At 45.7% G+C, this 22837-nt stretch overlaps 1 protein-coding gene across 6 annotated transcripts in view; it reads left to right on the top strand.

Moving 5' to 3' along the window:
• LOC130267785 (uncharacterized) overlaps positions 1 to 22837 on the top strand; it is a 101730-nt gene that overhangs the window by 42628 nt on the left and 36265 nt on the right. For 4 of the 6 annotated variants that reach the window (XM_056517979.1, XM_056517978.1, XM_056517974.1 and 1 more), the window contains 4 exons: positions 11165 to 11234; positions 13318 to 13358; positions 13447 to 13548; positions 14997 to 15071. In XM_056517979.1, the coding sequence (XP_056373954.1) occupies positions 11165 to 11234; positions 13318 to 13358; positions 13447 to 13548; positions 14997 to 15071 (288 nt within the window). The other 2 variants (XM_056517975.1, XM_056517977.1) reach the window with 2 other exon arrangements.

Genomic DNA, 22837 nt, shown 5'->3' with positions numbered 1-22837 from the left:
TCCTTGGCTTCTTTATGCACATTAAAACAAACTATTACCTGGGGTGCCCAAACTTTTGATCCCTTCTGTATCAGCAGTCACCCAGACTAACAAGTAGTACTGGCTGGTAGTGTGGGTGACGTGCTCGGATGCGCGGCATTCCTTCGTTATCTTCTGAATGGTAATTATGCAAATGAGCAGTCAGTGGCACGGGCGGAGTTACAATGGCGACCTTAAAAGTTTTGAGGTTGACACTTTGGTTTTCACACAGTTTGCTGCTTCATTGATATAAGATATTTCAGTCATATGTTTCTGTAGTTACTGATGTACAATTAAAAGCATTTTTATAAGATTTTAAACTTTTATTGACAAATATATCAAGTTTATGCAAAGACGGATTATTTACAGTAGTTAAAGGAAAACTGTCAGCAGAGTCTCCTGCACTAACCACTGGTACTGGCTGGTAGTGCGGGTGACGCTGATTAAAACGATACCTACCATGCCCAGATCCCTTGCAGTGTTTCTCCTTTATAACTGTATTCATAATTGTGATATGGGCTACGAAACAATGGCGCCCTCAGGCACTGTGATGTCTCAGCGCTCGGCTCGCTCATACATATTCATACAATCCCCTTCGCTTCTCCGCTCTTTATTCACTCCTACTGCGCATGTGCTGCTGATCCGATCTTGGATCATCAGCACATGCGCAGTAGAAGTAAAAACAGAGCCGGAAAGCGGATGGGATTGTATGAATATGTATGAGCGAGCCGAGCGCTGAGACATCACAGTGCCTGAGGCCGCCATCGTTACTTGGCCCGTGCCACAATAGCAATTATGAAGATAAAGAAGAAACACTGCAAGGGATCTGGGCATGGTAGGTATCGTTTTAATCAGCGTCACCCGCACTACCAGCCAGTACTAGCGCGGGAGACTCTGCTGACAGTTTTCCTTTAACTTTTTCTACTGTAAATATTCTGTCTTTGCATAAACTTGATATATTTTGTCAATAAAAGTTTAAAATCTTATAAAAATGTTTTCATTGTACATCAGTAACTATAGAAACATCTGACTGAAAGATCTTATATCAATGAAGCAGCAAACTGTGTGAAAACCAAAATCTGTGTCAATTTCAAACTTTAAGCCACGGCCGTACTATCCTAGATGGCTGTAGCTGATGTGGTGCAAATTGTAGACTCAACACAGTATAAAGACAGGTAAGTCCGGCACTGGATGCAAATAGAGGTGTGTAGGTCTGTCACTGGTCACGGCTACTTATATTTGAGAACGGTGGTGCCCAGACTGAGTCAAATGCAGATAAATCATAAAGGACGAAGAATAATGCAGTCGGCACTCACCATGTTCTTCCATCTTCGTGTCTTTATTCACATATACGCACGTATACAGTAACAGGATGGGAGACGATGCGGGGGGGGGGGGGTACCACCAGGCTACAGCACTGTTTTGCTCTTTACATAGCTTCAACAGCCCCCCTCCTATGCACCGTCTCCCGTCCTGTTACTGTATACGTGCGTATATGTGAATAAAGACACGAAGATTGAAGAACATGGTGAGTGCCGACTGCATTATTCTTCGTCCTTTATGATAAATCGTAGACTCATATAATCACTTTGGGGGAGATTTATCAAACAGTTTAGACCAGTTTAGACATCTATATTTGTCTCTCAGAAAGTCTCAGTCTATTTAGTTGAGACTTTTATGAGACTTTTGCTTTAGAGCCTTTCTCCGCAGAAATAGTATAGTGTCTACACTAGAGGATAAAATGCAGTGGTCAGGAATTTATCAACTGAGACTTTTATTGGAAAGTCTCAAAAAAAAGTCTCATCAACAGAAAATACGCCGAAATGTCAGACCTGGCGGAATTCCAATCTACATAGTTATTAGGAAGCCTTTTATTAAACTTTTAGGATGTACCGTGCGACACAGTGCAGCTTACATTTCAAATGACATTTTAGCTTGAATCTGAAGGGTAATCTAATCTAATATATAACATTCTAAAATAATACAGTTTAATCCCAATGAGCCCTAATTTATTAATTAAATTTTTTGGTCATTTTTGTTATCCTTGTAGATGTCTGATGCTATTTTTTTTTGTTTGTTTTGTTTTTCTATATTTTAGTGCTCCAATTTCACTTATGCAGCTGATTCGAAGAAAGCATATGAATTTACGCCATGCGCATGGTGCAATTTAGTCTCTGCAGAATTCTGAAAACATGTCGTGGAAGCATGGTGCAGTTTCCTATGGCAACCAATCCGATTCCTTCTTTATTTTTATTTTTTTAATTGTTGAGACCTGCAAAAAATTGAAAAAGCAATCTAATTGGTTGATCTGATCACTGCACCACTCCTTCTCTACACGTTGTCATCGATCTCCCCCTTTCCAATTCCACGACACTATGCTGCTGAATAATGACTGTGCCTACGGCTGTGTTCTCCCGACAGAATGTCCACATGGAGAATCTCTTTAAGCGCACATTCCGTACAGTTCGTGCACTGGCAGAATCTTTTTGCGCTTGGACCCCACAGGAATTCGCTGTCTCATAGACAGTTATGCATTCTGTGTGGCCTCCGCACAATGAATGACTGCGTTCATTCTGTGCGGACACGGACAGAGGTTTCCGTTCTTTCCGTTCAGGAACGATCTGGCATATAAATTCCACCGTGTGCACTGAGCAGCAGAGTCGCATTGAATTAAACATGACTCTGCTGCAGCGGAATCTCCGTCCCAATTTCCTATCCGGAATTCGTAATTGAATTTCCATCGTGTGAACCTAGCCTACGATTCTGGTCGATTACCACATGGATCATCCTCTTTTTAACTTAGACTAACAAAGTTGAGGGCTAATTTAGAATGCTTTAAAAAGAAAATTATAAAAAAATTATAAACATTAAAGAATAGATAGAGAAATACTTGGTTTGGAGAGGTTAAATTTATTGTACAAAATATCAGAACCTAAGAACGAAAGCAAGTGAAACCATCCGACACCTCACAGAAGACATACAAGATGTTCGCTTTATAGGATACTTTCTGGGTGGCGGGAAGTCCATGATAATAAACCTGCAACTTTTGATATATTTGTCTCAGGCTCTGAGACTTTTATGAGACTTTTCTCGTCTAAAGTGCTGTGTAGAATAGACAATAAAGTCCATTCGCAAGATTTACTAAATGCTGTGCGACTTTTGATAAATTGCACGGACAATAGACCCATGATCAGAGACTTTTCTCGTCTAATGCACCTGCGGAATATAGGCAATGATAGTAGCTGGATCTACCCAATTCTCATAATCGAATAATGTAATAGTAACTGAGGAATATGAAGCAAAACGAACAGAGGTGATCTGCTATTGCCAAGGTATAAATGGGCAAAACAATGTCACAAGACCTTGGAAGGAATTGTAGAAAAAGGCACTCACCATTGTACTAGATAAAACTAAGATTCTTTTTTGGAGATCCATAATACAGTGGTCCCTCAACATACGATGGTAATCTGTTCCAAATGGACCATCGTTTGTTGAAACCGTCACATGTTGAGGGATCCGTGCAATGTAAAGTATAGGACAGTGGTCTACAACCTGCGGACCTCCAGATGTTGCAAAACTACAACACCCAGCATGTCCGGACAGCCGTTGGCTGTCCGGGCATGCTGGGTGTTGTAATTTTGCAACATCTGGAGGTCCACAAGTTGTAAACCACTGTTAGAGGAAGTTGTACTCACCTGTCCCCGCCGCTCCGGACCGTCACCGCTCGTCACCGCTGCCCGGAATGTCGCTGTCCATCGCTGTCGCCGCGTCCCCGAGGTGTCCCCGCTCGGCTCCAGCAAGGCCTCTGCTTCCCCGGCATCCGCGCTCTCCGTCGCCGCCATTACGTCGCTACGCACGCCGCTCCTATTGGATGACGGGACGGCGTGCGCAGCGACGTGATGATGTCGATGGAGAGCGCCGATGATGCAGAGGATCCCGAAGAAGACGCGCCAGAGCCCCGAGGACAGGTAAGTGATTGTCAGCACGGGGCACCGTAAACGGCTATCCGGTGGTGGCTGAAGCAGTCTGCGCTGCCGGATAGCCGTTTATGCGATGACCCCGACATACAAAAGCATCGAATGTTGATGCTGCCTTCACCATGTGATGGACTCTGAGAGTGATCGTATATTGAAATTATCGTATGTCGGGGCCATCGTAGGTCGAGGGGGTCACTGTAAGAGTTTCATGAGAAGCAATAAAGAGAAGTAACAGCTGCTTCGCACCTACTTTACGCCTATACTTGGATAAACCTGACGAAATGCAAGTATGCGCAAAGCAGCTGTCGCTTCCCTCTGTGTTTCTTTACCTGAAAATCTAATCAAGCTCTTATTTTAACGGATCTCCAATAAAGAATCTTTTTTTTTTTTTCTACTGCAATGGTGAGTGCCGCCTTCTACAATTCCTTCTAAGGTCTGCCATGTTATAATCATGTTTTACCACCAGATGTCAGTATTGCACTTGTCTAGAAGTCAAATTTTGTTTAAAAAAAAAAAAAAAAGACATAGAACTTTTTATTAAAAAAGATAAAACAGAGATGAGAACACATTTTAAACCTAATGATGCAAATAGATACATTGATTTCAAAAGTAGTCACTTAAGGGTACGTTCACATGGGGGGATTTGATTGTGAATTCGCAGCCTGCTTCCTGCTGTGAGTTTGAATGGGGGCAGGTTCTCCACAGCAACTTTTCGGCAGCAAAATTGATTTGTTCCGTGTCCATCTATGCGCAGCTTCCCGCTGCGTGTCTGTCTTTTGCACCAAAGATGATATTCTGAATAAAGTTCTCAGAACCAGAATGCTGTTTGAGTGAGTGACAGCTTTCAATTCTTGTTTTGATCACTTAAAGGGGTATTCCAGGAAAAAAACTTTTTTTTATATAAATCAACTGGCTCCAGAAATTAAACAGATTTGTAAATGACTTCAATTAAAAAATCTTAATCCTTTCAGTACTTATGAGCTTCTGAAGTTAAGGTTGTTCTTTTCTGTCTAAGTGCTCTCTGATGACACCTGTCTCGGCAAACGCCCAGTTTAGAAGAGGTTTGCTATGGGGATTTTCTTCTAAACTGGGCGTTTCCCGAGACAGGTGTCATCAGAGAGCACTTAGATGGAAAAGATCAATCTTAACTTCAGAAGCTCTTAAGTACTGAAAGGATTAAGATTTTTTAATAGAAGTAATTTACAAATCTGTTTAGTTTTCTGGAGCCAGTGATATATATAAAAAAAAGTTTTTTTCTGGATAACCCCTTTAAGGGTACATTCACATGGGCGTGTTTCCCCGCTGTGAGTTTGAATGGGAGCAGGCTCTCCACAGCAAATTTTCGGCAGCGGAAAATCCGCTTTTGACCCCATTGCGTTCAATAGGGGCTGCAGCGGATTTCCACAGCCGGAGAGCCTGCTCCCATTCAAACTCACAGGGGGAAACACGCAGCAAGTTCGCAATTGAAAGATTGTAGCCCTGTCATTTTATCTTAAAAAAGAATAAATAAATGTGATAAAGCTGACACTTACTTGTAACAGTACATTTGTGAAGTGGTGCTCAAAAGTTTGCATCCTCTTGGAGAATTGGTGATATATGAACACATACATAATAACATATATTAGTTGTTATTTGATTATACAAGAATGGCCCAATAATAAAATAACACATGGCAACAAATAAAACAATGAAATGAGCGCTGTTCAAAAATCTCCTTAGTTGTTCATATTATGCGTTGCCTCTTTAGCATCGGTGACAGCATGCAGGCTTTTGTAGTAAGTATCTATGAGGCCCATCATTCTTGCCTCCACACCATGCAAAGTCTTTGGTCGTCTTGCATAAACCAACCTGGTTCGGCCTTAAAGGGGTACTTCGGTGAGAAAATCTTTATTTTTTATTTTTTTCAAATCAACTGGTGCCAAAAAGTTAAATAGATGTATAAATTACTTCTATAACAAAATCTAAATCCTTCCAGTGCTTATTAGCTGCTGAATACTACAGAGGAAATTCTTTTCTTTTTGGATTTCTTTTCTGTCTGAGCACAGAGCTCTCTGCTGACACCTCTGTCCATTTTAGGGACTGTCCGGAGCAGCATATGTTTGCTATGGGGATTTTCTCCTGCTCTGGACAGTTCCTGACATGGACAGCAGAGGTGTCAGCAGAGAGCACTGTGGTTTAGACAGAAAAGAAATCCAAAAAGAAAATAATTTCCTCTGTACTATACAGCAGCTGATAAGTACTGGAAGGATTAAGATTTTTTTTTTATAGACATAATTTACAAATCTGTTTAACTTTCTAGCACCAGTTGATTTAAAAAAAAAAAAAAAAAATGTTTTCCACCGGAGTACCCCTTTAAGGACCCAGCCAAATTTTTCCTATTGGGCCCGTGTCACTTGCATTTATGCATTAATAACGCTGAGCTGCTTTTACCTATCGTCCTAATTAGTGACATATTCCATTTTATAATAATAATAATACAAGACAAACGAAGGTTTCCAGCTGGCCCGATTCCTTAAAACAATAGGCTTTATTTCAAATCTTTAAAATCTTATTCCATACAAAGAGAGACATGTTAAAAAAAAACTCTGACGCGTTTCGACCATAATGGTCTTAGTCATAAATGATTAATCATCTACGACTAAGATCACTATGGTCAAAACGCGTCAGAGTTTTAAAAATGTCTCTTTGTATGGAATAAGATATTAAAGATTTGAAATAAAGCCTATTGTTTTAAGGAATCGGGCCAGCTGGAAACCTTTGTTTGTTTTGTAATGCTGCTGCGGTCTTGCTCCAGATTTCCTATTCCCAGATGAGAACTGGTTTAGCACTGTTTAGTTTAGTAACATTTCATGAAAGATTTGCATTTTTGTACCTTGGAAATTCTGTGTTTGTTAGAAAAAAGGGTCTGTAATGGCAGATCGCAGAACCCTAAAGTAGGGCCTGGGTCACACAGCTGACGGTGCTGGGGACCCTCGAATTGCTACTGGGGGCAGATAGTGCCGAATGTACGCAGAACATCAGTGACCCCCACCATGTCTCACAATGCTCCTCCATCCGAAACTTGGTGTCCTTCCTGAGGGGGCTGCAATTCTTACAGGGAATGTTACTACTATCTACTACTCGGAGGGCTGTTGCTACCCACAGGGGGTTTGCAACTACCTACAGGGGGGACAAGCACTACCTTCAGCTCTATTTAGGTCTTGTGCTGGAAGCTGTGATCCGTCAGGGTGTTGTGGAACATATTGTATCCTGGCTTTTTTGTGAATTTGTCACAGTAAAGGCAATACTTTTCTGCTCCTGATGTTCTAGTAAGTCGCCTGCTCAGTGCATCCATGTGCGAGGGAACAAACTCATTGATTATATATATATATATATATATATATATATATACCGTATTTATAAGACGCACTTTTTCTTCCCCAAAACTGGGGGGGAAAAGTTGGTTTGTCTTATACAGCGAATACACACCTATCGGGTCGGTCCCTGCGGCCATCAACGGCCGGGACCCGCGGCTAATACAGGACATCACCGATCGCGGTGATGCCCTGTATTAACCCTTCAGACGCGGCGATCAAAGCTGACCGCCGCGTCTGAAGCGAAAGTCGGGCTGTTCGGGACCGTCGTGGTGAAATCGCCGCGTCCCAAACAGCTTACAGGACACCGGGAGCGACCTTACCTGCCTCCTCTCCGTGTCGGCATCCCCTGCATGGCGGCGCTCTCCTTCGACGTCATCACGTCGTCGCACTCGCCGTCCCGTCATCCAATAGGAGCGGCGTGCATAGCGACGTGATGACGGCGACGGAGAGTGTGGATCCCGGGGAAGAAGATGTCCAGAGCATCGAGGACACCCCAGGGATGCGGCGACAGCGATGGAGCGACATCCAGGGCAGCGGTGACGGGTCCTGAGCGGCGGGGACATGTGAGTACTACCTCCTATCGAGTGGTCTTCAACCTGCGGACCTCCAGATGTTGCAAAACTACAACTCCCAGCATGCCCGGAGGGCCCGGACTAGTATGTGTCCAAGCAAGCAGGGGGGGCAGTTGTTTGACTGGATTTATCAGTATGAGATACTGAAAATTTTCTGATGAAAGCCATTGCAAAACCTCTTGGTTATACATGCTTTACAACATATCAAAAGTTTTCGTATCTGACAGCGCCCATTTAACCACTTGGTTGCAGTGCTGAATACTCTTTCTCTTCTACATTGATGCTTCATACGATCACCATGTTTTTTTGCATGATCAGTCTTATTTTTTAATTTAATGTCGAAATTTAACAGTTGCTGTCAACGTATGCAAACTTTTGAGCACAACTGTACATGCAGGAACATAGTGTCTCAAAGCACTTTGTACGGCATTATTAGGGAAGGGTTAAGCAATTGACAATAACCCTTACGGAGTAAACTCCTGATTGTCTGAATAGAATAGAATGTTGTCTGCTATGAATGCATCTTTGTAGCATATTGTGTAGCATATGTGCTGCATTTAAAATTGTTTTAATATGAGTTTTATCATGTTTTGTATTTTATAATTTGCCGTTGCACTTAATGCTGTATTTGTGTATATGGGCAGCGTATGTAACATTATAGGAGGGTTTGAAAATGATAATGTTTGAGCATGGTGATGAAGGAGTTACTCTGTAGGCAGGAAGTGTTCGCGCTCTTTCCTGAGATTCCCGGATGTTCCATAGGATAGAAGAATGTTGGCGGCAATTTTGTAATAAACCTCTGAAGAAAGAGAGTGAGATCTCGTGTTTTCATTCTGTCTTTAAAGCTTGTTTTATTACAAGTTCTTCTCATTAAAGGGGTATTCCGGGCAAAAACATTTGATCCCCTATCCAAAAACGCCCCCTCAATTCATGTCTATGGGAGGGGGCGTGACGGCCGTCACGCCCCCTCCCATAGACATGAATGGAGGGGGTGTGATGGCACGTCCCCAGTGCCGGAGGTTTCCGAAACTAGAGACGCAGTCCCCGGGGGTGCTGTTTTTACCCAGAATACACCTTTAAGTACCAGCAAGTAGGGCTGGGCAGTATGACCAAATATGTGTATCACAGAATTTTTGTAACTTATGGCGGTTCCACGGTATATAACGGTATGCCTCCCCCCCCAGATCATGTGACCCGCAAGCGCTGCTCTGCTTCTCCCCCCCACCAAATTAATTATCGGTGCTGCGCTGTCCCCATCGGGGTAAATACTCTCATATCACCCGCAAGCGCTGCCCTCCTCGTCCTCCTGTTTGTTGCGCGCCGCCGGCGCTGACACTCTATACTGTACGCTGTATCCCTATGCCTGGGCTGCAAAGGGGCGGGAACGTCAGAGAGCCGTCAGCCTATCACTGGCTGCAGCGATGTTCCGCCTTGGCCGGTGATAGGCTGAGCGCACTGTCATGTAAGAAACCGTCCGGCTTCTGTAAGTGGGCTCAGCCTATCACCGTCCGAGGCGGGACATCGCTGCGGCTGACGGCTCTCCAACGTTCCCATCCCCAGCAAGCAGGTCCAGACTGACGGGGGAAGGTGAGAAAGTTTATTTTGTTTATCTTTTGCAGCCCGGGCATAGGGATACAGCGTACAGTATAGAGCAGTGGTCTTCGACCTGCGGACCTCCAGATGTTGCAGAGTTGTCCACTAGTATAGAGTGTCAGCGCCGGTAGCCCGCAACTAACAGGAGGACGAGGAGGGCAGTGTTTGCTGGTGATATGTGAGTATTTACCCCGACGGGGACAGCGCAGCGCTGGGATGATAATTAATTTTGGGAGAAGCAGAACAGCGCTCGTGGGTCACATATGATTAGTTCCCCCGATGTGGGGACAGCGCAGCGCTGGGTTGATAATTCATTCATTCCCGAGGGGGAGGGGCCCAACCGGTATTGCGGTATGGGAAAAATTTATATCGTGCAGCACAAGAATTTCGATATTCGGTATGAACCGGTATACTGCCCAGGAGACAAGCAGCGGCTCCGGGAGAATGCACATTACCTGTGGACAGCTGTTGTTTTTTTGAAACTTGGTGGATGTGAAAGCGTGGACGGGAAAGCGGGTGACACTGTCCTCTAAAGTGTGAGTTTGGATTTATTTCCTTGTTTATGATCATTGTGATCATGGTTAGAATGTCGCTCCCCTGCATTCATTCTCTGGGGGGTATGTGCTCCTTTACTTTTCCTTACAATAAAGTGACTCCTCTATGTTGGGCTGTAAAGTGTTCGTGTCAATGAAAAATTACTTTTCACATGTCCTAGGGTAATGTCAATAGTTCTTATTGGTCGGGCTCTGAGTGTTCAGACCCGAATCGATGATGGATGAGAATGAGCAGGCACAAAAAAAGAAAAAAACACCTTTTTAAGTAGATGTATATTTAATAATGAAGATCACACGACCAAATAGCAATGACAGCAATATAAAAATAGATTGTGTTAGCAGTGACAAAAGGATATATAAAGTATGGTATAAGGGGTATACACAGGATGGAGGTATAGAGGGGGTGATATAGATGGGGGTGTGGTAACTGTAAACAATGGAGGGTCTTATTTAGCCATACCTTACCCTTATCCCCCTACCTAGACCAAGCAGGACTGCCGCCCTTATGAGAGCAGCCTGCACCAGAACCTCCTATCTGCACCTTCTTACCAGTGATGTACTCTCTATAGATTGTACAGGTGGCAGAGATACATAGGATTTTATATATATATATATATATTCTGTATATATATACAGTATATACAACACACAAGGTAAGTAAATATAGGGTGTGGCAATCCATATGCCCATAGTACACTTTACAGTCAAAGCACAAAGGGTAGAGAATAATACACAGTAACATTTCCTGTTGGGTAAAACACTTTCTATGTAATATCCAATATACTCATCAATTTAACATCTCACATCAATACCTAAACTCAATACATTTTGGGGTCCACATACTATTACCTATAGTGTATATTTGGGGATTGTGGCGAGAGGGCTGTGATACCAAAATCCATATAAACCTATAATGTGAATCGTTTTCAGAACGCCACAATAAAATGAAGATTTTGGTATTTGTGTAAGTAGAAGACTTCTGTGTTACTTGGCACTGATTCAAGGAATTTACTAAACGTCACAAAGTCCGTCCTCTACAGGATTGGCTTCATTTATAAATCTTTTCCCGCACTTTTTCTTTTTATTACTTTCAGTTTCTACAAGATTTGAAAGACACGGCGGGAAGCTCACTATTCAGAGACGTGTCAGACACTTGTGGAGCAGGTAAGACTGCTGTAAACATGCAGTTTATATTTCTTGTAAAGGAAAGAAAGAAATAGATTTTGTGTTTTGGGAGAAAGAAATTGCAGGGCCATCATGTCTTGGTCATATTAATGGTATTTACATTAGCTCTGTGATTAGTAGGGCCATTTGTGCCATTAAAATGTCTGGAAGGCCTGATGGACCCCGTTATGACCCAGTTGGACTCATCAGTTTCTGTACAATGATTCTGAGCCATTTTACAAAGCAGCCATGACACCAGTGTGAGCAGATACAAAGATGGCAGTGAGTAGAGGTATATTTTCTCTCACTAACAGTCTGTACGTTCCGTTCCCTGCAGTCTCTATGGGGAAGCCCTGCAGGTCACCACTCGAGGCCATGTCATCCTACGTCTCCCTATTATCTATACAGTATAAGTAAATGTCGAATTCTCTTTTGTGATTTGATCAAAACCAATTGCAAATTGTTCAGTCCTGCCAAAATGCCAATTTAAAATTTTTTTGGGCTTAAATCCAATTTGTGCCAAATTATATGCTCATCTCCATCCCCAAGCTGTAATGCACTCTGCCCCTAGACATCTTTAATTCCCTATCCAAAGGATAGGGGATAAGATGTCTGATCGTGGGGGTCCCGCCAGTGATCTCCCTGCCACACCAGGTGTTTTAAACAGGTGACTCTGTTTAGAATGTTGGTGTAGGTTGTCAGCCCCTTGAATGACTAAACTCCATTACACTGTACTTCTATTGAGAAAGTCCCACAGACTGTCATGCATCTTTCAGCCACAAGATGTCACTGTTGTTGTAAGTGAGAATAAGACACAGTTGTTGTTGTTGCTTTAAGAGAATAGATGTTTCTGGAAGAGGAGGAGGAGCAGGAAGTTCCTGAGTCGGTGTGGTGTTTGGCTCTCTATGGCTGGGCAGAGCTGAGGAAAGAGACTGTACAAAGTGGCCTTGGAAAGGCAGATAGACTGTGTAATCCAGGGACTGAGCAACAGGATCCTGCCAAAGGAGACAGAGCTGAACTGTGATGCTACAGACTGCAGCTAAGAACAAGAGAAAGAGAGGAGAACATCCCAGAACAAGCAAATTACAGAGCAAGGGACCAGACTGCAGTGACCTCCAAGTGACAGAACAAGCTAAGCAACCTGCAAAGAAACCCAGACCAATGCATAAGAGACTACAGCTGTAGACAGCAAGGGAGAGATCCAGAGACCTGACTGCAACCACCATCACAGAGACTGAGATAAAGCAGCTGTACCTACAGAACTGTGAGTGTGCACCGGTGCTGACCTGTGATAGGGCATAGAGCAGGTTCTCTTAGACAGAACGTTGCAGCAATGTGTCCCGGTTAGCGGGAATCAGATAGGGTCATATAGCAGAGTAGCCTGTATTTCTGTGTGTGCGTTGGCGGGAGCGCCATTTTATGTATCACGTTGCAGTTAACTTTGCTGTGAATCTATGTAATCTGTTATTTCTGTTAACACCATTCTCCGGCCATTGTACTCTGTTGGTTAATAAAGCCAGTTTCTGCTTCAGCCTCATTGTCTGCTGTACCGTACTTGAATCCTGCACTGCGGTCCCCTACTCCTCTGACCGCTACATTGGGCTTCTGTGGTGGGGGTCGTAACGTCACACCATGCCCCCTCCATTTTTGTCTCCATTCATGCTGAGTACCCCTTTAATGGCCAGAGCTGAGTCACCTAGTGATTCCGTTCAAGCTGTTTTCTGTTATAAGTGTGGTCTGCTGTGCTATTGAGTCCATCATAAGTTTATGTACTGTATATAAGGCGAAATCTGCTTGAATTCAGTCACTAGGTGTCTCTAGACCTTTGAAATGACTGACACTCCATGCTGTACACCATAATATATGTCGGCATACTGTTTTTGATGGAATACTGACAGATACCAGTGGAGTGCAGCATAAACGATGTGTGACTCTAGCCTAAGTATTGCTTTATTTTTATTTTAAATATTAGTATAGCTACGTAAGAGGTTTATATTACAAGGTGATCTCTTGTTTTATAACCAGACATATCTGATATAATGGCTGATAAAGATGTAATTGTATTATATGATAACCTTCACAGGAATACAGATCCTCATGGCGGAAAACACCAACAATGGACAGGTGAGACCTTCTGCAGAGCAAAAATTGGTTAATATAAGAAAAAGGTCGACTTCATCCAGACCAATGACTTTTATATACTTTGATACAGGAGCGCGACCAAGGTCACCTCCTTGATAAAGAAAACCAGCCAAACCCACTGGAGCAAAATCAACCAAAATCGGCATCAAGGATGATACAAAGTCCACTACAGGTAAAAGTGTTTTCCATTTTAAAGTATCTTGTAGAAACAAAAAAACATAAGAGCTCCTCATAGAACAGTACGCCTATCCCGGTTTAGGAGGTCAATAGTATTGGAATCTTCCTTCAGGGGAACTTCTCACCTTCTTTACTTGTGTAATATATATTGTATATGTTGTCCCGACAGGAAGGGAAGGAAAAAGTCTGGATAATTGGCACAAACCATTTTAGTCTTAGAATTGATTGTAACAAATATCCTTTATTAAACCACTATCATCAGGACACGTTCCTAGGCCAAGTAGCCCCTCCTCAGATGTTGGATATCATATAATATCCTTTCAGTTCATTGCTCCCCTGAAAGAGAACTCCCGTGTATAAAAGCTTATTAAGTTTTAGATTGCTGTAACATAGCAGGTGTTGATAGAGAAATGCAGCTCAAGATTTATAGATTTATTCTCCGAATTCTGATGTATTTAGAAATATCCCTTATGTGGCCTTTGTGCCCTACGTGTCTCACACACAGGCCTCAAACCTGAAGAAGTGTTGTGTGGATTTTGGGGCCCCCTTTCAGTTTAGGATATTTTGCTGGCATCATATAAAGTTGCAGAGGCCTAAGGGTGGAAAAATATTTTTGAGAGACAAGTTGATGCTTTCATTGGTACCATTCTGGGGTACATGTAACACTAGTTTTCTATTTTTTATGACCTATAACTAAAAAATATATATTATATGGTTGTCTGTGACATTTTTTAGGGTCTATAGGTGTTAACTTCGAATCCGAGCGCTGCTCCGATCCTGAGTGCTGTGGCTGATGTCCTTTGACGGGACCCCTCCCTCTCCTCTGATCGCTTCACTGTCTGAAGCAACAGAGAAGAGGGGTAAGGGGTGAACCCCCGCAAATATCAATCCTATTGATCCGTCAGTACTGACGGACCAATAGGAGCAATCACTGGCCGCGGACCGCTGCGATATTTCCCTGGCCAGCTTTAGGGATGCTCGGCTGTGCTGCACAACCAAACTCATTAAACTGTCACAGCGGCATGTACATGGTGATGCGGCAAGTCAGCCTTAATCAACACGTACATGTATCCGATTTTGCGGCAAGAAGTTAAAGGTATGTATCATCTAGATGTCTCCTGTTAAGATACTGAAGCATTTTCTTTTTTCTCTAATCTGTAATAGTTTTTTTTTATTTAATCAAATTTTTTTGTACATTGTTATGGGGGGGGGGGGGGGGGCGACCATCTTCTTGTCTAAGCTCTTAACAACATATAGAGATATGCTTTACAGCAGAGCCCATGGACATAGGCAACATTTATGAGATAATTGCACAAAAATCCAACAATGTTGAAAGTTGTGTAGTTGCAAAAGCCAAAGCATAAAACATTGACAGAACATGTGACCTGATCGTCATCCTTAGGAATCTTCACTCTATAATCACATTTTTTGTCTTTCTTACAGGATAGTCAATTATGTAACCTAACAACAAACTCAGAAATGAGAAGGATTGAAAGCACCCAAGATCCTATTCAAACGGTACAGTCATTTACTAGAAAAAAAAAAAAAGATATAATCAGGAAGACTGTCAATATAAATTTCACATTTTATATTTAGGCAATGTCTGTGTCATGCAACCCTTTAAGTTCAAGCCATTGGGACCTAAGCTGCAGTACCCTGGGACCTCCCCGGGATCATCATCAGCTGATCGGCAGAGGTTCTGGGTGTTGGCACCATGTAGATCAATCAATTTAGCCCAGAAAACCCCTTAAGGATGGGCCCTTTTTCTGGGCTAAATTGATTGCTCATTTTCACCTTAAGGACCCGGACATTTTTGCACATCTGACCACTGTCACTTTAAGCATTAATAACTCTGGGATTCAGGCAAAGATAGATCCACGGCACTCGATGCAGATGCAATACAAACTTTTATTCCCGGTTAAGGCATTACAAAGACGTCAGGAGGGGGAGAAGCAACGGCATGTGCTGCTTCCACTGGTTCCTACGTCACTCCTCTTTCTCCACCCATTTAACAAAGTACATATAATCATTGCACCTGTCCAGCCCAGCAGTTAACCCTTGAGTTCTGCTAGACGGTGCCAATCTCTGTTATACAACAACCAATTCACATTGTGCATTTTACACATCAGTATTTTTGATTACAAAAAGTGATCAAAAAAATTATACAAACAAACATAGGATAAAAACGTGTACAAGTTACAGTGTCCGATGGCTAGATATTACTCAGATTCAGTACATGTCATACACTTATTCTCACTAAGTGAGATTTACATGTTCAGAGAACCTTACATTAAAAGGTCTTACCGTCTTGCCGACATAAAACATACCGCACAAACACTTAATGGCATAGACAACTGACTTTGTGCGGCACGTTATATGCTGGTCAACCCTGATGCATATAGCTACACCAATGACACGACCCACATCTGAAATTTCCTGTCGGGGCACATTTCATTAACCAATTTGTTTGCGCTGAGTTCACACGTCCCCTAACCAACTTATGCCCTAAATTCACAGTTCTGCGGAAAGTTATGAGCGGTTTTCTCACAACGTCCCGCAGGACTTCATCTTGTGCTAATTGAAACCAATTTTTGTGGATCACATTTTTTTAATACTCGGTCCATAGGACTGAATTCAAATTAAAAAATAAACCATTTGTCCTTTAAAGCCATGTTGCTGCATTTTTTCTTCTTCTTTTCCAGTAGCATTAGTACGATCCAGGGAAAACAGGCAAATCTTCCTTGTGACACAGCTTGATTCGGTTGCGGTGAACAACTTGAGGCTCGTACCCTGACGTCTGCATTGCATACACATCTGCGTCCAGATAGGGTACTGCGGTCACCGTATAGGGCTCCGTTTCCCAAATGGAGTCCAGTTTGTAAGTTCTTGGGAATTTCTTCAGCCAGACCTTGTTACCTATCTGTAGAGGTTTAGCGGAGGCATGACGGTTGTAATCTTGCTGCTGCCTGTTGAGCCTCACCCATCTTTCTATTGACAATTTCCTTCGCTTCCTGGATCTTTTTCTGGTGATCTGAGACCCACTCCATAGAAGCTTGGGGAGAATTATTGAAAGGAGCTTGGAGTCCAAACGTCCTATTTTTGGGTAGCTGGCCATGTCGGCCCATCATCAAATAGAATAAAGTGTACCCAGTGGAACAGTGGTGTTCTGGTAAAAACGGGGCCATTCTTCATGTCTGGACACAGACGCTGCTCGCAGCATGTGGATGAAGACTTGGTTGATTCTTTCACAGAGCCCATTCCCTTGAGGGAGATAAGCAGTTGTCCGGAGCTTTTTGCAGGCATGAAATTGACATAACTCATGGAAGAATTTGTACCCAATGGGAGTAGAACATCTGGGCGGTTGCTTTGGCTGTAAGATCTTTGACTGGTATGACTACAACCCATTTGTAGTGATCCACCATGGTTAGAGCGTGAGAATACCTGGACCGGGTAGGAGTCAACTTGACATGGTCTAGGGTGACCAACTGGTTAGGCCTTTCACACTGGATGGAATGGAGGGGTGCTCTGGCATCCTTGCGGCTGTCCTTGGTGACATTGCAGACTGCACACTCACTGCACCATTTTTTCAATGTCACTTCTCATCCCAATGCAGTAGAATCATCGTCTGACAGTAGCTTCGGTCTTGTGGACCCCAAAGTGTCCCGAATGATCATGATAGGCATTGAGGATCATCGCAGCATCCATTCGGGGAGCCAGGATCTGATGAAGTTTTTCACCCGACACCGGTCCAAAGAGTTTCGGTGCAATAGTCCTTTGTGCACGAACAGCCGTTTCCTTTGTCGCCACAGATACTTCAATTCGTAGTCACTCTGAGCCCGGCATAGACGGCACTTTTTTCATTAGAAGGTAGTCCAACAGATCCCCCATGACTCGACTTTCGTCTTGCAGAGTCCTCCAGGTATATAAGTCTTCCTGGACCTTCTTGGACCTAGATTCACCCTCTTCGAGGATGGTCGCAGCATTCTGACTCACCAATCTCTGGTAGAATGGAGGCATCACTCACTCTTGTCCTCCTTGAACTTGGGATAGGACTGCCCCTAACCCTTCGAAGCTGGCATCAGTGTATAGCCGGAACTGCTGAGTGTAGTCTGGATACGCCAGGATGGATGGTTCTGTCAACAGCTGTTTCAGGGCATGGAATGCTGTTTCGTGCTCCTTGCTCCAATCCATGGGTAGCTTTCCAATGTAGTTCTCATTCGCTGTGCCCCGTAAAAGACCTGTGAGGGGTTCTGCAATCTGGGCGAAGTGAGGAATGAATCGGCGCAAATAGCTGGCAAATCCTAGTAAGCTCCAGACATCCTTCACTGTGCGCGGGGTGGGCCAGTTCTTGACGATTTCCACCTTGTCAGGATTAGGCTGGACTCCTTCGGCGCTAACAACATGACCTAGGTAGTGTACCTGAGGTTTAAGCAGATGGTACTTGGACGGCTTGACCATTAGTCCATGTTTAATCAATACTTGGAAGACATTGACAGGTGACCAAGGGGCTCCTGGTAGGACTTAGAGTATACAATGACATCGTCGAGGTACAGCAGGACACTCTGGAAGTTTAAATGGGCCAAGCATCACTCCATCAGCCGCTGGAAAGTAGCAGGGGCATTGCACAGCCCAAACGGCATACTCTTGAACTCAAAAAATCCCATGGGTGTCACAAAATCTGTCGACTCTTGGTCTTCTACAGCCATGGGCACTTACCAATACCCGCTGGTTACGTGCAAGGTGGAGAAGTATGTGGCCGACCCAAGGGCGGTGAGTGAGTCCTCGATCCTTGGAAGAGGATGGTCTCATCCTTCTTTTTAACCAGCACCATGGGTGCTGCCCAGGGACTCTGACTTTCCTGAATGACATCTGTGTCGACTAATATCTTTTTGACAGTTTGGTACATGCCTGCTGCGACCGGACGGTGCCTCTCCTTGATAGGTGGCTTGTCACCTGTTAAAATCTGATGCTGGATCATGGACGTGCGTCAAAAGTCTGTAGGATGTTTACTGAATGCTTCTTGGTACCTTTTTGCTACATTAATAATTCTGTTGACTTGATCTTTCGGGGTGGTTTCGTATCCCACCTGAAGTTGCGTCCACCAGGGCACAGGGGGACTTCCTGTAGAACCTTAGGCCTCTTGAGCTTCTCGTTGCTGAGCCACTTTGCGCTTGGATAAGACATCACTTGACTCTAGAAGATACAATTCGGTCACTGGCGTGTACTTTGGGAAGATTGTAGCCACACTGGACAAATTGAGTAGACGAACTGGAACTCTCCCATTGACAACTATGACTAAGCTCCTCGTGGCTCGAAATAATGGATTATCTTCCAACTAAATGGGTTCTAATAGGGCTTGATAGTCATTGTTTCTCACTCCCGGACGTGCACGGCACCACAGAACTGTCTCTGTGTAAGACTGTAAGGTGACCGACCTGATATCTTGAATCCTGACTTTGCAAACTTCTCCTCGTTGATTGACAAACTTCTGCTCCACTTGGAGAACCTTTAAGAGGTGCTGTGCAGCCCGCTGGCCTGAGGGAGACATGTAGGGGAGAGAGGCATGCAAAGCATCTACCATGTCAGTGTTACGCCTAGCGCTCCGGGTCCCCGCTCCTCCCCGGAGCGCTCACGGCGTCTCTCTCCCTGCAGCGCCCCGGTCAGTCCCGCTGTCCGGGAGCGCTGCACTGTCATGGCCGTCGGGGATGCGGTTCGCACAGCGGGACGCGCCCGCTCGCGAATTGCATCCCAGGTCACTTACCCGTCCCGGTCCCCTGCTGTCATGCGCTGGCGCGCGCGGCTCCGCTCTCTAGGGCGCGCGCGCGCGCCAGCTCTCTGAGACTTAAAGGGCCAGTGCACCAATGATTGGTGCCTGGCCCAATTAGCTTAATTGGCTTCCACCTGCTCCCAGACTATATCTGCTCACTGCCCCTGCACTCCCTTGCCGGATCTTGTTGCCTTGTGCCAGTGAAAGCGTTTAGTGTTGTCCAAAGCCTGTGTTACCTGAACTCCTGCTATCCATCTTGACTACGAACCTTGCCGCCTGCCCCGACCTTCTGCTACGTCTGACCTTGCCTCTGCCTAGTCCTTCTGTCCCACGCCTTCTCAGCAGTCAGCGAGGTTGAGCCGTTGCTAGTGGATACGACCTGGTTGCTACTGCCGCAGCAAGACCATCCCGCTTTGCGGCGGGCTCTGGTGAACACCAGTAGCCTCTTAGAACTGGTCCACCAGCACGGTCCACGCCAATCCCTTGCTGACACAGAGGATCCACTACCTGTAAGCCGAATCGTGACAGTAGATCCGGCCATGGATCCCGCTGAGGTGCCGCTGCCAAGTCTCGCTGACCTTCCCACGGTGGTCGCTCAGCAATCGCAGCAGATTGCCCAACAAGGACAGCAGCTGTCGCAGTTGACCGCCATGTTACAGCAACTCCTGCCTCTGCTACAGCAGCAACCATCTCCTCCGCCAGCTCCTGCACCTCCTCCGCAGCGAGTGGCCGCTCCTAGCCTCCGCTTGTCCCTGCCGGACAAATTTGATGGGGACTCTAGACTCTGCCGTGGATTTTTGTCTCAGTGTTCCCTGCATATGGAGATGTTGTCGGACTTGTTTCCTACAGAACGGTCTAAGGTGGCGTTTGTAGTGAGCCTTCTTTCAGGAAAGGCCTTGTCTTGGGCCACACCGCTCTGGGACCGCAATGATCCTGCCACAGCCACAGTCCAGTCCTTCTTCGCTGAGGTCCGTAGTGTCTTCGAGGAGCCAGCCCGAGTTTCTTCTGCCGAGACTGCCCTGCTGAACCTGGTCCAGGGTAATTCTTCAGTGGGCGAGTACGCCATCCAATTTCGTACTCTTGCTTCGGAATTATCATGGAATAACGAGGCTCTCTGCGCGACCTTTAAAAAAGGCCTATCCAGTCGCATCAAGGATGTGCTGGCCGCACGAGAGATTCCTGCCAACCTGCAAGAACTTATCCATTTGGCCACCCGCATTGACATGCGTTTTTCTGAGAGACATCAAGAGCTCCGCCAGGAAAAAGACTTAGATCTCTGGGCACCTCTCCCACAGTATCCGCTGCAATCTACGCCTGGGCCTCCCGCCGAGGAGGCCATGCAAGTGGATCGGTCTCGCCTGACCCAGGAAGAGAGGAATCGCCGTAGGGAAGAAAATCTTTGTCTGTACTGTGCCAGTACCGAGCATTTCTTGGTGGATTGCCCTATCCGTCCTCCACGTCTGGGAAATGCACGCACGCACCCAGCTCACGTGGGTGTGGCGTCTCTTGGTTCTAAGTCTGCTTCTCCACGTCTCACGGTGCCCGTGCGGATTTCTCCTTCAGCCAACTCCTCCCTCTCAGCCGTGGCCTGCTTGGACTCTGGTGCCTCTGGGAATTTTATTTTGGAGTCTTTTGTGAATAAATTCCGCATCCCGGTGACCCGTCTCGTCAAGCCGCTCTACATTTCCGCGGTCAACGGAGTCAGATTGGATTGCACCGTGCGTTACCGCACAGAACCCCTCCTGATGTGTATTGGACCCCACCACGAAAGGATTGAGTTATTCGTCCTTCCCAACTGTACCTCTGAGGTCCTCCTCGGTCTGCCATGGCTCCGGCTTCATTCTCCCACCCTTGATTGGACCACCGGGGAAATTAAGAACTGGGACTCTGCCTGCCATAGGAAGTGCCTCTCCCCCCCTCCCAGTCCCGTCAGGCAAGCCTCAGTGCCTCCTCATGGCCCCCGTCCTGGTGACACACTGCCCCGTGCCAGGCTTCGCCCTCTGCCCTCCCTCCCCATTCCCACTCCTGCTGTACTGCCTGCCGTTGAGGAAACCCTCCATTCTTTCCCGGTGTCCTCATCCCAGGGGAGGCAGTTACCGGACAAAGAAAAGGGGAGACCTAAGGGGGGGGGTACTGTTACGCCTAGCGCTCCGGGTCCCCGCTCCTCCCCGGAGCGTTCACGGCGTCTCTCTCCCTGCAGCGCCCCGGTCAGTCCCGCTGTCCGGGAGCGCTGCACTGTCATGGCCGTCGGGGATGCGGTTCGCACAGCGGGACGCGCCCGCTCGCGAATCGCATCCCAGGTCACTTACCCGTCCCGGTCCCCTGCTGTCATGCGCTGGCGCGCGCGGCTCCGCTCTCTAGGGCGCGCGCGCGCGCCAGCTCTCTGAGACTTAAAGGGCCAGTGCACCAATGATTGGTGCCTGGCCCAATTAGCTTAATTGGCTTCCACCTGCTCCCAGACTATATCTGCTCACTGCCCCTGCACTCCCTTGCCGGATCTTGTTGCCTTGTGCCAGTGAAAGCGTTTAGTGTTGTCCAAAGCCTGTGTTACCTGAACTCCTGCTATCCATCTTGACTACGAACCTTGCCGCCTGCCCCGACCTTCTGCTACGTCTGACCTTGCCTCTGCCTAGTCCTTCTGTCCCACGCCTTCTCAGCAGTCAGCGAGGTTGAGCCGTTGCTAGTGGATACGACCTGGTTGCTACTGCCGCAGCAAGACCATCCCGCTTTGCGGCGGGCTCTGGTGAACACCAGTAGCCTCTTAGAACCGGTCCACCAGCACGGTCCACGCCAATCCCTTGCTGACACAGAGGATCCACTACCTGTAAGCCGAATCGTGACAGTCAGTGAAGCGGTGTCTCATGATATTCATCCCAAGTATGAGTTCTGCAGACTCCTTATCAGACACATCAGTTACAATTATTCCCTGCCCTATAAGCACATGGTTCCCCAACTGAATGGTGGGCTCCCAGTATCCATGTCTGGGGACTGGTTTCCCATTACCTGCCATTACCCTGAAATCAACATCCTCAGGTTCACAGAAAGAATCAACATTCCAATACTTGTAGAAAATGCTTTTAGATATGGTAGACACCTGTGACCCTGTGTCAATTAATGCTTCTAACCGAATACCATCTATGATGACAGTTACATAGGGGCAGGGGGCGACTTAAAGGGATAGTCCTGACTTAGGGCATTCTGGAGTTGTGACTGTTGGCTGTTTTCCTGGGGACTGAACAGCTAGCATTGTCAACTGGGTTTTGCCCCACTTATTATGAGCCCCATCAATAAGCCTGTTCATTAACACTTTGTTGCCCTGCTCGGGAGTGATACCATCTAGTTTTTGAATAGTCTCTAGGGCATTTTGTAAAGTTACTGCATAAGCTCTCAGAGTCTCACCTGGCTTCTGCCGTCTCTCATACAACTGGAGGCATACCTCTGACTGAGAATGTGACTCAAATAACTGGTACAACCCCTCGAAGATCTGCTTTACCGTCGCCTTCTCGGAAGCATGCCA

Source organism: Hyla sarda, chromosome 4 (assembly GCF_029499605.1).
Source record: "Hyla sarda isolate aHylSar1 chromosome 4, aHylSar1.hap1, whole genome shotgun sequence".
NCBI lineage: Eukaryota > Metazoa > Chordata > Amphibia > Anura > Hylidae > Hyla > Hyla sarda.
This window is presented reverse-complemented; position numbering and strand designations above follow the sequence as displayed.